The sequence below is a fragment of the Podarcis tiliguerta genome (assembly GCF_965153285.1).
Source record: "Podarcis tiliguerta genome assembly, chromosome: 8".
NCBI lineage: Eukaryota > Metazoa > Chordata > Lepidosauria > Squamata > Lacertidae > Podarcis > Podarcis tiliguerta.
In genome coordinates this window covers 18,061,447-18,076,872 of record NC_139541.1, presented here as the reverse complement: position 1 = coordinate 18,076,872, position 15,426 = coordinate 18,061,447, and the positions used below count along the sequence as shown (strand labels likewise).

The window sequence follows — 15,426 nt, the reverse complement described above, 5'->3', positions numbered from 1 at the left end:
ATAAAATCTAATGCAGGGAAGCAGATTCAGCCCTTGAATTAGTGTTCCTGGAGGAGGGGTTGAGAATTAGATACATGTGACATTTGCACAACAATGCGGCAGTGACAACAATTTCTGAGCAAGGTCAATCTTGAGTATTTGAGAGCTGAGAATTTCAGCGTTTCCAGAGGAACGCTGTGGGTTTGTGTTTCTTTCGTTTTTCATTTTTGCAAATTAAATCACCAAATCAGAGACGTGCAAAATTATCCTTCCTGCAATTGCAGGCACAAACCCACCATTTTCTGTATTTTTGCGAAAAGGGTAAATGCATAAAGCTGTTTGGATCTGGTAACTCAAGCTTAAGCAACACACACACACTCACACACACACACCAAGCTAAAAATATCTGAGGAGTTGGATGCCTCAAGGAATCGCATCTCTTTCTGAAAAGCCAGAAAGCAGAGATGATGCATCTGAAGTAGGTCAGCGAACATCCGCTATTTGGGAAGAGGGAGGATAAGTCGTTGCAGAGGGAACTGAACAGGAGTCGAGGCGGTACCTTTGGGATGGGGATCAGAAGGACTGGGAGAAGCCTCTTGAGTTCATAACACGAATTGGGGGTGGGGCAGAATTTCAATTCATAGTGCATTTAAAGGTGGACCTACCTGATTTGCGCAGGCCAAAACAATACGAGAGCTGAAAGACAGCCATCCTTCAAAATCCGCACTTTTCCAATTTTTGCAATTCAGTGCTCTGGCCAAGTCATGCATACAAAAAAATGCATGTAACTGGGGTAAAGTGTGCATAGAAATGCATATGAGCAAAAATCACATTACAGATACATTGTATTAGGGAAAATGTAAATATTAGGAGAAACATGCTTTGCAAATATGGGTAGATTAGGCAAAATAGCCCCAGGCAAGCATTGTGTACAAAAACGCATATAATTGGAGTAAATTGTACATATATATGTGTGTGTGTGTGTGTGTGTGTGTGTGTGTGTATTTGTGTGTGAGAGAAAGAGATACAAACATTGAACATTATTGGGCAAAATGGTTTTGCAAAATTGTGTTTCATAGTCAAAATTGCACACAAATGTGTGTATATTTGGAGAAATATGCACTGCAATGCTGATGTGTATATCCCACACTGATGTGGCAGTGTTGGAAACTGAACTTGACTGGAAGAATGAGAAAGTGAAATGCACAGACTTGCTCATCACTGGTTCTGAGCTGCACCTCTGAGAACATCAGGGTGGATTTGCCTGTTCATTTTGATCAGGCAAGCACCATGTTCTTTGAAAAGTGGGGTACTCTTTGCCCTGTGCACAGAGAGCACTTGTAGAAATCTCACCACAGCAAACAGGGGTTCACTGTCACGTACAGCCAATCTCCCAAAGAGCTCAAGACAATGTAGATATGAGGGTCTTCGTCTTGTAATCTAGGAAGTGGGTCTGGCCTGCAGACCCAACCCTTTTCTCCTCTATCCACCCCCACTCCCCACAATTGCCCAAGTTTGATAGGTGGGTGAGGCTGACCGCAGGTGACCCAGGAAGTGAAGGATGAGCACGTGGGGAGAGGGATGAGGAGAGTGGTGCTTGTTGAGACTGGAGCTAAATTAAGGGGGGGGGGTGTTGTTTACATCTACAGTGGTACCTCGGGTTAAGTACTTAGTTCGTTCCGGAGGTCCGTTTTTAACCTGAAACTGTTTTTAACCTGAAGCACCACTTTAGCTAATGGGTCTTCCCGCTGCCACCGCGCCACAGGAGCACAATTTCTGTTCTCAACCTGAAGCAAAGTTCTTAACCTGAAGCACTATTTCTGGGTTAGTGGAGTCTGTAACCTGAAGCGTATGTAACCTGAAGCGTATGTAACCTGAAGCGTATGTAACCTGAGGTACCACTGTATAAGGTTCTAAGCACAGAGGGTTTTTTTTTGGAGGAGTTAGAGTTAGGGTGGTTAAGAAGACAGTCTGGAGTTAGAAGAGACAGAGAAGATAAGTCTGTGAGTTGGGCTAGTCTGGTATGAGAGAGTGAGGGAATTTGTTAACTGGAGTCAGTCAAAGGGTTGAGATAATCAGTCAGAAGGTATTAGGAAGGTATAGGTCAGTAAAGAAACTAAAGTTAAGATACTGACAAGAATATTATCTGAGAAACCATAAACTTGTTAATCTTTGTAAAATAAACTTGGGGGGGGGGGGGTTGGTTCACTTTTAACAACTGTCTGGACTCAGTGTTTTACCAGAGAGTAACGGGTTGGTGGCAGCAGGGAAGCGAGCACAGTGGTGTCACAGGGATCAATAGACCGTCAAACGTCCGGGGACCCTGTGTGATCACCACAGTGGTGCTTGATGAGACTAGAGCTAAATTAAGGGGGGGTGTTTACATCTATGTCCACCCCCCCCTCTCCCTTTCAGGCCTCTGTTCTTCTCTCACTCTCTTCCATGCCTCTCTTCCTTCTGCAGGAATGCCTGAACAAGTTTGGAGACAGCCTGCAGGAAATGGTCAACTACCACATGGTAAGTCTCATCCTGCCACGAGTTCCTTGGTGCGGTGCGGCTGTGGCTGCATTAAGTGGTGTGTCGTAAACATTATAAAAGCCTTGCACACACAGTGCCGTTAACAGACCTGAAGGTCGCAACTGAGCTGCCTTGCTGATTGAGATCAAGGCTGATCTCTCCCACTGTCCTGCCTCCGAGAGTGGACAGCACAGACTCTCCAGTGTCCAGGAAGTTCCAAGGAGCACCGTCTCTTAAGGACATCAGATGATCGGGTCAAAGGCCCTTTTAGCACCATATCATATTCCAACAGCAGCCAACAAGATCCTTCTGGGAAGCCCCCAAGCAGGACTTGGGGTGCAGCAACAACTATCAGGGCACTTGGGTGGGGCAGCTCTGGCGTTCTTGCCTGGCTCATGGTCTCTTCTGTTCCTGTGACTATGGAGGAGGTGGGGTGGTGGCACTTGAGAGCTGGACAGGAACCCAGACTGCTAGTGTGGGGACCTTTGGTCTTGGGGCAGGGGTGTCCAGCTCAGGATTGTAGGCAGTGCAGATGTGTGCTGGAGGAGTTGCTTCTCAAGGGAAGGCCCATAGCTCAGCGACAGAGCATCTGCTTTGCATGCCAAAGGTCCCAGGTTCAATCCCCAGCATCTCCACGTAGGGTTGGGAGAGACTCTCTGTCCAAAACCCTGGAGAGAACAGCTGCCAGCCAGTGTAGACAATACTGGGGTAGGTGGACCAACGGTCTGACTTGGTATAAGGTAGCTTTCTATGTCCCTGTCTTAAGGGGAGTGGCTGTAGCTCAGTGGTAGAGCATCCATTTTGCATGGAGGAGGTCCAGGTAGGGCTGGACAGCTGCTGCCAGCCAGTGTGGCCAATACTGAGCACATTGGACCAACTCAGTGTGAGACAGCTTCCTTAAAATTTAAGGGAAAGGGTCACAGCTCAGGGCTGGAGCACCTGTTTTGTTCTATCCCAGGCAAAAACACTTGAGGAAGGGTGCTAAGCAGAAGGGCATGGCTTAGGAAGGAGGGGTGTGGCCTGGGGAGGGTCCCCAGGGCCAGCTGGAGAGGTCTGGAGGGCTGCATTTGAACCCCCCACCAGCTTTGAGATCCCCCCACCCCTGCCTCAAATACTGCTCTCATTCGATGCTCATTAATAATAGCATTTATATAGTCCTTCCTGACTGCCGTTGCTGTGATCTGAGTTCACCCGTCCCTCTAGCCAGGGCGTTCCACATAAGCTGCTGAGTTAGCTCTTCAGCAAGCCAGGAACTGTGTCTGCAGAGTAACTCCAGACAGAGGGAGTGGACGGCACAGGACGGCTGCCACTCTTTTGGAGAGGGGCGAGGGGGCTTTGAAATAAGGAAAGGTTTTCTCCCCCGCCTAGTCGCAGCAGGTCAGGGATGGTGCAAGCTGCTTTTCCGCTCCATGTTTTGAATTTTTTGGGGGGAAAATCAGTCACTGGGAGAAAGTCTGACAGGGGCGTCAATCCTCAGGGCTGTAAAATCTGCATCCAGAAGGGGAAGGCATAAAACGGTTTCCTTCTCAATGACACTCCTGGGGTGAAGGACGAGGGCCATGCAATCTCGACCTCAGTTTTTCCATGGGTCTATTGACGTTCATTTTAGTACAGTGGTTAAGAACTTAATTCGTTCCGGAGATCCGTTCTTAACCTGAAACTGTTCTTAACCTGAGGTACCACTTTAGCTAACGGGGACTCCCACTGCCGCCACGCTGCCCGAGCACGATTTCGGTTCTCATCCTGAAGCAAAGTTCTTAACCCGAGGCACTATTTCTGGGTTAGCGGAGTCTGTAACCTGAAGGGTCTGTAACCTGAAGCGTATGTAACCTGAGGTACCACTGTAGTGGTATGGACTTGGCCTCAGTAAATATTAATTAGTTTTTATTCTTAATTGTTTAATATGCCACTTGCTGCCCAAAACAGGATTCTATCCAGTTGCGCAGGCAATTAAAATATAAGCATTAGTTATTAGAATATGCAATAGGCAAGAACAGTAAAACAACACAGCAATTAAAACAGGAAGCGCAGGTCTAGATTGCGCTGATAAGATTTCATTCATTTGCTGGCTGCTTTTAGATCCTCCCTTTCCTTCAAGGAGTTCAAGGCAACATATACATGTTCCTTAGTTGCTCATTTTATCCTCACAACAGCCCTGTGAGGTAGGTTACGCTGACTGGCCCAAGGTCAGTGGCTGAGTCAGCGTTTGAACCAGAGTCTCCCTTGTTGTAGTCAAATGCTCTAACCACTTCCCCACACTGACCATTAGGTGCAGAGATGGCACTGAGTAAAGCCGAGCATTGAGAAGGGGGCAATCCATTGCTAAAAACATATCTAAGGAAAAGTCCTTGTAGGTCGGGGGCGGGGAAAGAACCTCAGGCCTGGGGGCCTAATGCGGCCCTCCATGTGTCTCTACCTGGCCCTCACAATTATCCCCAGGCCACACCCCCTCTCCTCAGGCCACACCCCTCACCTGTCCTGTTTTAGACCACAATTTTTTTTGCATGGTTGGAATGTGTCTAATGCCTCTAGCTTGTCTAGGAGGGGGGTGGTGAGAGGTACATTGGTTGCTCCACCCACTTTAACCCCCTGCCCTGCCCACCACTGGCATGCGGCCCTTGGAAGGCTGCCCAGGCGGGAGTGCGGCCCCTGAGCTGGAAAAGGTTCCTCGCCCCTGTTGCAGATCTTCTCAGCAGCCTCTATATCCTTTCAAATGCACCACATCTGGGCGCAGTTAGCTGTGATTCTAAAACTAGATGCCCTCCCTTAATGGAGAGAGACAAGAGACGGTGTAGGAAAAAAATCTAGGTCATACACACGCACACACACACACACAGCCCAAACACCCTTCAGTTCGTTCAGCTTTCAAGTTTGTGCATCTCCTGCTGAGCAGCAAGCTTAAAATACTTGCAGGGCGTTGGATTGGCATTTGCGGGGGATAATTTCTATTATTTTTTGAAAAGTTGTTGGTAGCACTGTGCCGAAATCTGTCCTCCCCCAGATTTTCAGCAGATAATTTCCAAATGCAATTTATTTTCCCGTTACTGATGGTTGGGAGGGAAACACGGGGGGGGGGGGAGGTGTATTTTTTAGTTCAGCACCAGTTGTTAGCGTATGACAGGGATGGGGAGCAACAGCAGGCCTGGGGGAATCAAATGAGGCATTCTGGACCTCTCTGCCTGAGCCTCAGGACTCTTCTCAGGCCACGCCCCCTCTCCTCAGGCCACACCCCTCCCCAGCCCTGCTCTGAACTCTCCTTTGGGGGTTTTTGTGGCTAGCTGGAAAGCATCCTTTAGTTCTGATCGTGCTTCTTCCTGCTTGCCTGGATGGAGGACAGAGAGGGCTGTGTTTAGAAATTAGCCTGCTGTACAAAGGTGAGATCTGCATCCGTAGCTGCACCCATCTCTGCCTCTGGTCACCAGGCCGAAGGCTCCCTGTTGCTGGAGCCAGAAAAGCTTTTTGCTGCAAGGTTAGATGGACCAGTGTGCAACATTTGATGTACCCTCCCCTGAGTGCTCCCAAACCTGCAACGCAGGTTTCAGCGTTTGCTGAACGTTCTCAAACATTTTTCTCTGGGCCACACCTTCAGTATAGAAATTTGTGCACACCAAACCGAATTCTTTATTGCTAAGAAATACATTGGAAAGCAAAAAGAAACAACTACCAGTGCTTGATATATAACATAGAGCACAACTACTTTATAATGTAATACAGCTACATAAGAACATGAACCAAAAGATAATTATTAACAAACCTCTTGCATATTCTGCAAATGAAAACATTTTTTTATACTGTACTATACTATAAGGGAAGGGACGTGGGTGGCGCTGTGGGTTAAATCACAGAGCCTAGGACTTGCTGATCAGAAGGTTGGCGGTTCGAATCGCCGCGGCGGGGTGAGCTCCCGTTGTTCAGTCCCAGCTCCTGCCCACCTAGCAGTTCGAAAGCACGTCAAAGTGCAAGTAGATAAATAGGTACCGCTCCAGCAGGAAGGTAAACGCCGTTTCCGTGCGCTGCTCTGGTTTTGCCAGAAGCGGCTTAGTCATGCTGGCCACATGACCCGGAAGCTGTACGCCGGCTCCCTCGGCCAATAAAGTAAGATGAGCGCCGCAACCCCAGAGTCGGTCACGATGGACCTAATGGTCAGGGGTCCCTTTACCTTTATACTATAAGGGACGCGGGTAGCACTGCGGGTTAAACCACAGAGCCTAGGGCTTGCCAATCAGAAGGTCGGTGGTTCAGATCCCCACGACAGGGTGAGCTTCCGTTGCTCGGTCCCTGCTTCTGCACACCTAGCTGTTCTAAAGCACGTCAAAGTGCAAGTAGATGAATAGGTACTACTCCGGCGGGAAGGTAAACGGCGTTTCTGTGCGCTGCTCTGATTCACCTGGCCACATGACCTGGAAGCTGTACGCTGGCTCCCTTGGCCAATAAAGTGAGATGAGCGCCGCAACCCCAGAGTCGGCCACAACTGGACCTAATGGTCGGGGGTCCCTTTACCTTTATACTATACAGAAATGTTTAAATGCTTCTTTGATTGCCCTTGAATCTTCCTGCCACACTTGCCATCCTCTCCTGCCACATCAGTGTGGCGCGCCACACCCTTTGAGAACCACTGGTTTAAAAAGCATTATTCAGAAGAGCGGTTTTCCACAACCCACTGAGGAAGATAACAACACAATAAAATTCAAAACTGTAACAATCCATTGCACATTTGTTCAGAATCCAAGTGAAACGATTTAGTATAATTATTTTGACAAAGCTGATGAACTTGGTCCGGCGATACCAGCTTTTTGAAGCCTCTTAGGGTACCCCCTGCCACCCCCTTGTCTCTTAGCAGTCCCCCCCCCAGGTAATCCTACTGCCCCCTGTGGTGGTGGGGAGTACTGCTCACTTTGGGAACTGCAGCTCTTTTTCATAAAAGCACCTGCTTCTGCTTTCCACACCAAATGAAAAATACACAAAACTGCCGCCGCTTGCAACTCTCCTTTCCCAAGGGCATGCAGCTCCACACAGGGTCCTGCGCTCTCATGCGCGGAGATCTGTCTCCGGGGAATGTCTGTAGATTGACTCAAACATCTTTCTGCCGGGCGGCGAAGCCTGGAGCAATCTGGAGGGGGAGGAAAAGTTATTTTTAGTGATTTTTCTGTTTCTGTGCTTCATGTCCCCCCACCCGACTCTTGTGTGTGCATGGGGGCGGGATTTAGCACGTTGGCTCATCCCCTGCTCCCTGTGTAAAGGCAGAGGGAGTCGTGAGGCTGCAAGGAGTGCTCAGTCTGGGTGTGAGTCGCACGAGGGTTTGGCCTTTCAGTATCATCGCAGAGAAGCACCGTATTCTGTGGCAGGCTAAGTAGCCCCCAAATGGGCGTTATGTGGGAGTGGCAGGGACAGAAACCGGGCAAGGCGGGGTGACTTCTGCTGGATCCCAAATCTGGCAGCCTACCCTGGCAAAAAAAAAGAAAGGGTGGCGTAAGTCACACTCTGGGAGGGATGCGGGTGGCGCTGTGGGTTAAACCACAGAGCCTAGGACTTGCCGATCAGAAGGTCGGCGGTTCGAATCCCCGCAACGAGGTGAGCTCCCGTTGCTCGGTCCCTGCTTCTGCCAACCTAGCAGTTCAAAAGCACGTCAAAGTGCAAGTAGATAAATAGGTACCGCTCCAGCGGGAAGGTAAACGGCGTTTCCGTGCGCTGCTCTGGTTTTGCCAGAAGCGGCTTAGTCATGCTGGCCATATGACCCGGAAGCTGTACGCTGGCTCCCTTGGCCAATAAAGCAAGATGAGCGCCACAACCCCAGAGTCGGTCATGACTGGACCTAATGGTCAGGGGTCCCTTTACCTTTACCTTTAAGTCACACTCTATTTCAAAGGCTTGTTTTCCTTCTGCTGGGAGTACATTTTTCCAGCTTCCAATCCTTAGGATGTATGGGCTAGTTTCTGAGCCACACACTTAGTCCCAGAAGTAATTTCGCGCATTTGTGAAGAGGGGTCATAGTGCACTTGTTTTGCATGCAGAAGGTTCCAGGGTCAATCCTCAGCATCGCCAGTTAGGGGTGGGAAATATTCCTGCCTGAGACTCTGGAGCGCCCTGTAGGCAACGCTGAGCTAGACAGACCAGTAGTCTGAGTTGGTTTAAGGCAGTTTCGTAGAATCGTAGAGTTGGAAGGGACCCGTAGGATCATCTAGTCCAACCCTCTGCAATGCAGGAATATGCAGCTGTCCCATATGGGGATCGAACCTGCAACCTTGGCGTTATCAGCACCACACTCTAACCAACTGAGCTATCCAGTCAAAGTTTCCTATCTGTTTATTGAAACCAGTCCTTTATGTACAACCATGAGGACTCGCGCCTTACTTTTATCTTTGCAGGCAATTTCGTACCTCAGAGATAGACTCTTCTACATGCTCCTTCCTAAGAATGAATTCCTCTAGCATCTCCAAGAAAAAGCCTTCACTGACCTCCAGCTGTTTCAGACTACAGCTCCCTGGGGCTGATGGGAGTTGTGGTCCAAAACATCAGGAAGGCACCAAACATACATACCTTGCTCCTGCTTCAGAAACGAGACTGGGCCTTTTGGAAGTTCCAAACCCAGGAGAGAAATACAGGTGCTGAGGCTTTGGGAAGCATCCCTGCAAAAAGCCAGAGCAGTCAGTGGTCTTGCTCCTAGCTATTAAAGTCTCTGCCGGTTACGGATCGATAGCCTTTACTGTTTCAGGCTGCTGCGCTTAGGGTAACGCAGCAATGCAATGGCGTTAGGGATCACATTAGTGCAGCAGCTCATGGATCTTTCCTCTGGGCCATTAAACGGCAAAGTGGAACTGCTATCTCCTCCCTGGCTGGCCAACTCCCTTCCTTGCAAGCCCTGCTGCAAAATGTCTGTGATTTTCCCAACGGCAAGGCAGAGATCCTGGTAGGAAGTGATGGGTGAACCTGGCAATTTCTCATGTTTCTCATGTTTCCAATCAAAGGTTCATTTCCACATTAGTACATGCCGAGGGCCTTCTGGCAGTTCCCTCATTGTGAGAAGTGAGGTTACAGGGAACCAGGCAGAGGGCCTTCTCAGTAGCGGCACCTGCCCTATGGAACACCCTCCCATCAGATGTCAAGGAAACAACTATCTGACTTTTCAGAAGATATCTGAAGGCAGCCCTGTTTAGGGAAGTTTCTTATGTTTGATGTTTTATCGTGTTTTTAATATTCAGTTGGGAGCTGCCCAGAGTGGCTGGGGAGGCCTGGCCAGATGGGCGGGGTATAAGTAACACATTTATTATTATTATTATTATTATTATTATTATTATTATTATTATTAAAAATCCACCTGTATTTTAGAGCAAATCACCAGTGCACAGCTGCTTATGGATGGAACGCTGGGTGGGCAGATCTTGATGTGGCTGTATTTCAGAGTTGGCACCAATGTTCTTCCTGTGCATTGTTTAAGAACACAGAAAGCTGTGTTATAAAGTTCATCTAGATCAGTATTGTCTACTCTGACTCGCAGCAGTTTGCTAGGGTTTCAGGCAGGGGACATTTCCAACCCTACCTGGAGAAGCCAGGGATTAGAATCATAGAGTTGGAAGAGACCACAAGGGCCATCGAGTCCAACCCCCTGAGACCTTCTGCATGCAAAGCAGATGTTCTGCCACTGAGAGGCACCCTGCTCTCCTTCATGTTGGTTGAACAACAAGAGGAGGACTGCTGATATGACAAGCGTATTAAGATTGGGGGGGGGGGAGGTATATGAAAAGATGCGGCAAATGGTACATGCACAGAAATCTCCATGGAATTCAGGAAAGGAAAGGAAACGGCGGGGGGGGGGGTCTCTTTGCCTTCCCACATTTCGTTGAGAGATGACCCCCGGAATTTTGGCACCCCGGACTCTTGCTTAGCTCGCCTCTGTGGCTGGGCTAACTTTGCAACCAGGAAGCTTTAAGGATTAGCCCCTGATCCCGGAGGAAAATCTCCATCCAAAGTGACCAGCATTTGAGTGAGTCACATCCTGGAATCTTGATGACTTCTCTGGGGCCGAGAGATGGGTGGGAAGGCGAGACAGACTTTCTGGAAACTTTTTATTTCATACGAACCCTTCCAAGCATGGATCGGAAGCCCAAAAAACGACTGTGTAGTTAGAAATCAAACTTTTTTAAAAAAATAAAAAATAGTAAGCTGAGCTCTTTTTTTAAAAATCCAATCAATTTAATTTGATTTTTTAAATAAATAAATGGAGGAGCCCTCTGCAAATCCTCTCCACAAGATATTGGCCAGTAGTCAATTCAATATTGCAGCTTATGGGAAAAGAGCTGATTTTCTTAAAGCATTGTGTCCAAGGGATGTGTTTAACTTGGTTTTACTCAGTGTAGACCTATTGAAATCAATGGCTCTAAACAGCCCCATGGTCATTGATTTCAGTGGTCTACTCTGAATAAAAACTTAGTTAAGTACCACCCTTAGAGTTCCATTTAGCTGAAATACTCCTTCCCTCTATCCCATCCAGAATCTGTGTGCCATTTGCTGTTGCACTCAGGTCCTGCTTCCAAGATTCCCACAGGCGTCGGGTTCAACAATGGGAGAACAGGATGCTGGTCTAGATAGGCCATCAGCCTGATCCAGCCACCGGGCTCTTCATATGTTCCCATCCCCAACTCCTTGATACTGGTCTTGGCTGTTTTATTATATAGTTCTAGCTAAATGCTTATTGGTTCAATGTTTCTATGCAAATGGCTTTGTCAATTTTGCCTGACAAAAGGGGGCAGCCTTCTTTATATGGCGCCAGTAGAAGTTGGAGCATGAGAAGATGGTGCCCTCTACTGGTAGAAACGAGGAATTCAAATATAGACAGACCTTGTTCAAAATATTTGGAAAGGGGTTCTGTGCAGAACATTTGGCAGCTGAAGTGCCTCTCAAGAAGACCCGAATGGGAGGGAGGAATTGGGGACACAGACGTTCATTGGATGAGGAGGCATCTTGGCCTCCCATCACACATCACTAGTCCAGAGCCTCAAGGAGAGCACCAGGTGCGAGTTTGTGTGTCCATCTTCAGACCAGAGGACTGGCCCTTTAAGACCCTTTAAATTCTCTCAAGGGGGTGGAGCTTGGAGGAGGTATAAAAGGCCTCTGTCCGCTCCCAATCTCTTTCAGAGCAAGTGGATTGCTGGGAGCTGTCCGTGGTCCAGCCCTATAGCCTTGCTGCTTTTCCTGAGCAGAACACAACAGGTTTTGGGGTGTTTCTTTTTTTAAAAAACACCCAATGGTTTAAAAAGTTTTATTTATTGCAGTTGTTCTCCAACTTTTTTCTCCTGGCTGTACTTTCGGGGGGGGGGGGAAATTTGCTCGTGCCACACCGAATTTTTAATTGATAAGAAATACATTGGAAAACAAAATGAAGCAACTCCTAGCAGTGCTTGATTTATAGCATAGAACAAAACTACATTAGAATATGATCATGGGGCATCCAAAAAGTATAAAACAATGCATCTACAGAAGAACATGAATCATGCCCAAAATATAATGACAAACTACAACTAGGATTGTCCTCGGTATTGCAAATTTAAAAAAAACAACAACATTGATACTGTACTGCACTATACTGAAATGTTTAAATGTTTCCTTGATGGTCTTTGAATCATTCTGCCAAGCTTGCCGTCCTCTCCGGCCAAACCAGTGTGACACACCACACCCTTTGAGAACCAGTTTTATTGCCTTAAAAAACCCCCACTTAAAATGAAGCTTTGCTTTGCAATCGGAGAGAAATTCAATTGAATTCGCAGTTTTGTGTGTGATGGCACTCATGAAGTACCATTGCCTCTTTTCTTTGGCTGTCGTTGGTAGCCATTTTGTGCCGACACCCATAGCACTTCTATCAAGATGCGAGCACCTCCTTTAAAAAAAAATAATAAAATAAACTGCACTAGCCGGCAGCCTGCTTCTGAACACCAGTTTCTGGGGGTCACAAGTGGGCAGAGCGATTTTGGACTCACAGGTACTGTTGGCAGTCTTTTCAGAGGCATCTGGTTGGCCACTGTGAGACCAGGATTCTGGGCTAGGTGGGCCTTTGGCCTGATCCAGTAGCCAGGAGAAGCAGTGGCGTAGCGTGGGTTGTCAGCACCCAGGGCAAGGCAAGTAACTTGTGCCCCCCCCCTGCTGCACTGTCCCTCCCCCAGATAGTCCCTTGCTCTCTCTCCGCACCGCACCACACGCCTGGCACCCTCCCCTCCACAGTGGGCGGCGACCCGGCGGCTCGGATCGGATTCGCACAGCCAGCACTGCAGTGAGAGTGAGTGAGTGAGCCAGGTAGGGGCAGAGAGCTGCGAGTGCGAGCGCGCCCCCCCCCCCAGATGTTGCACCCGGTGCGGCCAGCCCCCATGCTACGCCACTGAGGAGAAGCGGTGCTGTCGTGCTCAAGTTCTGCTCTCTCTGACACCAGGATGCAGGACTTTGGCCTGATTCAGCAGGGCTCGTTTTATGTTCTTAGAGGTGGTTTTTGTTGGTTATTTGCAGTTTAGTAGCGCTGCAGAGAGCTTGCTGGGGAGACCATAAATAACAAGGAACTCAAAAATAACTTTAACAAGGTTTTAATAACAAAACAAAAACTCCCAATTACACTAAAGATAACAATAACAAACATCACCCAACCACCAACCCATCCCCCAGGGTAATGGGAGAGCTAGGTGCTGCTCCTTATATACCGTATTTTTTGCTCACTTTTTCCCTCCTAAAAAGTAAGGGGAAATGTGTGTGCGTCTTATGGAGCGAATGCAGGCTGCGCAGCTATCACAGAAGCCAGAACAGCAAGAGGGATTGCTGCTTTCACTGTGCAGCGACCCCTCTTGCTGTTCTGGCTTCTGAGATTCAGAGTATTTTTTTTCTTGTTTTCCTCCTCCAAAAACTAGGTGCGTGTTGTGGTCTGGTGCGTCTTATAGAGCAAAAAATACGGTACTATGCCCAAATGCTTAATTAACACAACCTAGCAGCACCTGCTATGTTTCACAGCTGCAAGACTGGGTCTCGTTATTTGCCCTGGCCCTTAAAGACATACACAACTTGTGAAACAATAATGAACCTTCACATTTTACAGTGACCATTCAACAGTTTTATCCTATTGGGAAGCGTTTCTGGGGCAATCCCTAGAAGAACACCACTTTCAGCAGCACCTCTGCTCCCGTGCTGTCTGGTGACATTTAAGATCTTCGATTAAGTGAGTTTTCTTCACATATTCTTACTTGCTTTCTCTTCCCTGCTTCCTCTTTCCCTCTGCCTTAGATCCTTTTCGACCAGGCTCAGAGGTCTGTCCGGCAACAGTTGCACAATTTCGTGAAAGAGTGAGTATCTGTTTCTTTTCTGTGTGTATATTTTGAAGGAGGGGAGGGCCGAATCTGTCATAGTGGATCATAGCACATGCCATTGATAATAACCAGGTGAGATCAACTGGAAGATCTGTTAGGATGGCTGTAAGGATGGGCTGCGAAGTGGTGGTGGTGGGGTCCCCCAGGAATTACAGAAGCACATCAGTTTGAACTGATGACTGCAGAGGAGAATCGCAAACCTAGGTGGGTGGAAGAAAGAAAGAAAGGGATGTCTGGAATCCTGAACAGGAGTATTCTGTTCTGCAATGTTTGGTTGCAGATTGTACATGTGTGAGTGTGGGGAGGGGCCTATATCCAACTGCATCTTGCTCCAGAGTATACCCACTGAAATGAGTAGACCTAGTTAGTCATGTCAATTGATCTACTCTGAGCAGGATGCAATCTTAAATATCCTGTTGCTTTTTAAAGTAAAGTAGTATGATCACCTTACCATATACAGTGGTACCTCGGTTTTGGAATGTCTCCGTTGACGAACATTTCAGTTTTCAAACGCCGTAAACCTGGAAGTAAATGCTTTGGTTTTCAAACACGCCTCTTGAGTCGAATGTGCCACGCGGCTTCCCCTCAATGCAAGATCCTGAGGCCTAGCTGTCGGCTATTGCGTTTTCGGTTTGGGAACGTTTCAGAACTCGAATGGTGTTCTGGAATGGATTACGTTCAAGAACCGAGGTACTGCTGAATATATATATTTTTTAAAAATAATATTTATTAGAAGTTTAAAGATAACAGAAAAAAATGAGAAAAGGAAAAAAGAATAAACAATACAAATCAATACATTACAAACATAAAAAAGAACAAAAAACACAATACATCAAAACACAAACAAAGACAATTAAAAACACATCCAATATTTATCATTATCTTTCATTAACTTATTTCCTCGACCTCCTCACACCTCCCTTTTTTGTATTCTAGTTATTAACTATATCAGCAAATCCTTTCCATCTTTCACTGCTTTCTGTCATTTAATTATCTTAATTTATTTTAACCTTATCTTACCATCAAAACCTTAAAACTTATTTATACTTAACTCCTTACAATGTTTCTACTAAAGCCATGTAATTTCTTTCCAACATTTTCCTAACATTTATTAATTTTACAATATTTCTCTAAATAAATTTTTAATTTTTTTCCAATCTTCCAATATTCTGCTGAATATAGCAAGCACGGAAGAGAAATGTGTATGGCAGGGAAGCTCAAACACTGACCGCCGACATAATTACCCTTATTTTCATTGGTGGGAAAGGAGACTGGCAGTGGCTTAGTAGCAGAGCATCTGATTTTGCATGCAGAAGCTCCTGGGTTCATTACCCAGCTTCTCCAGGTAGGGTTGGGAAGAGCTTCTGCCAGTCAGTGCAGACACTATTGACCTATATGGACCAATAGTATAAGGAAGCCTCTTGCAGCAGGGCTCAGCCATGGAGCATCTGCTCTGCATGCAGAAGGCCCCAGGTTCATTCTCTGGTGTCTCATAGTAGGGCTGGGAATGTCCCCCTTGTGAAACCCTGGACAGCTGCAGCCAGTCAGTGTAGATGCTGTTGAGCTAGATGGGCCCAACAGCTGTATATCACAG

The 15,426-nt window shown here is 47.2% G+C and overlaps 1 protein-coding gene across 3 annotated transcripts in view; it reads left to right on the top strand.

Annotated features, from left to right (window-relative positions):
- ACAP3 (ArfGAP with coiled-coil, ankyrin repeat and PH domains 3) overlaps window positions 1–15,426 on the top strand; it is a 146,136-nt gene that overhangs the window by 61,683 nt on the left and 69,027 nt on the right. For all 3 annotated transcript variants that reach the window (XM_083453837.1, XM_083453839.1, XM_083453838.1), the window contains exons 4-5: window positions 2,443–2,496; window positions 13,750–13,808. In XM_083453837.1, coding sequence (XP_083309963.1) covers window positions 2,443–2,496; window positions 13,750–13,808 — 113 coding nt within the window. The remainder of the gene's footprint in view (window positions 1–2,442; window positions 2,497–13,749; window positions 13,809–15,426) is intronic.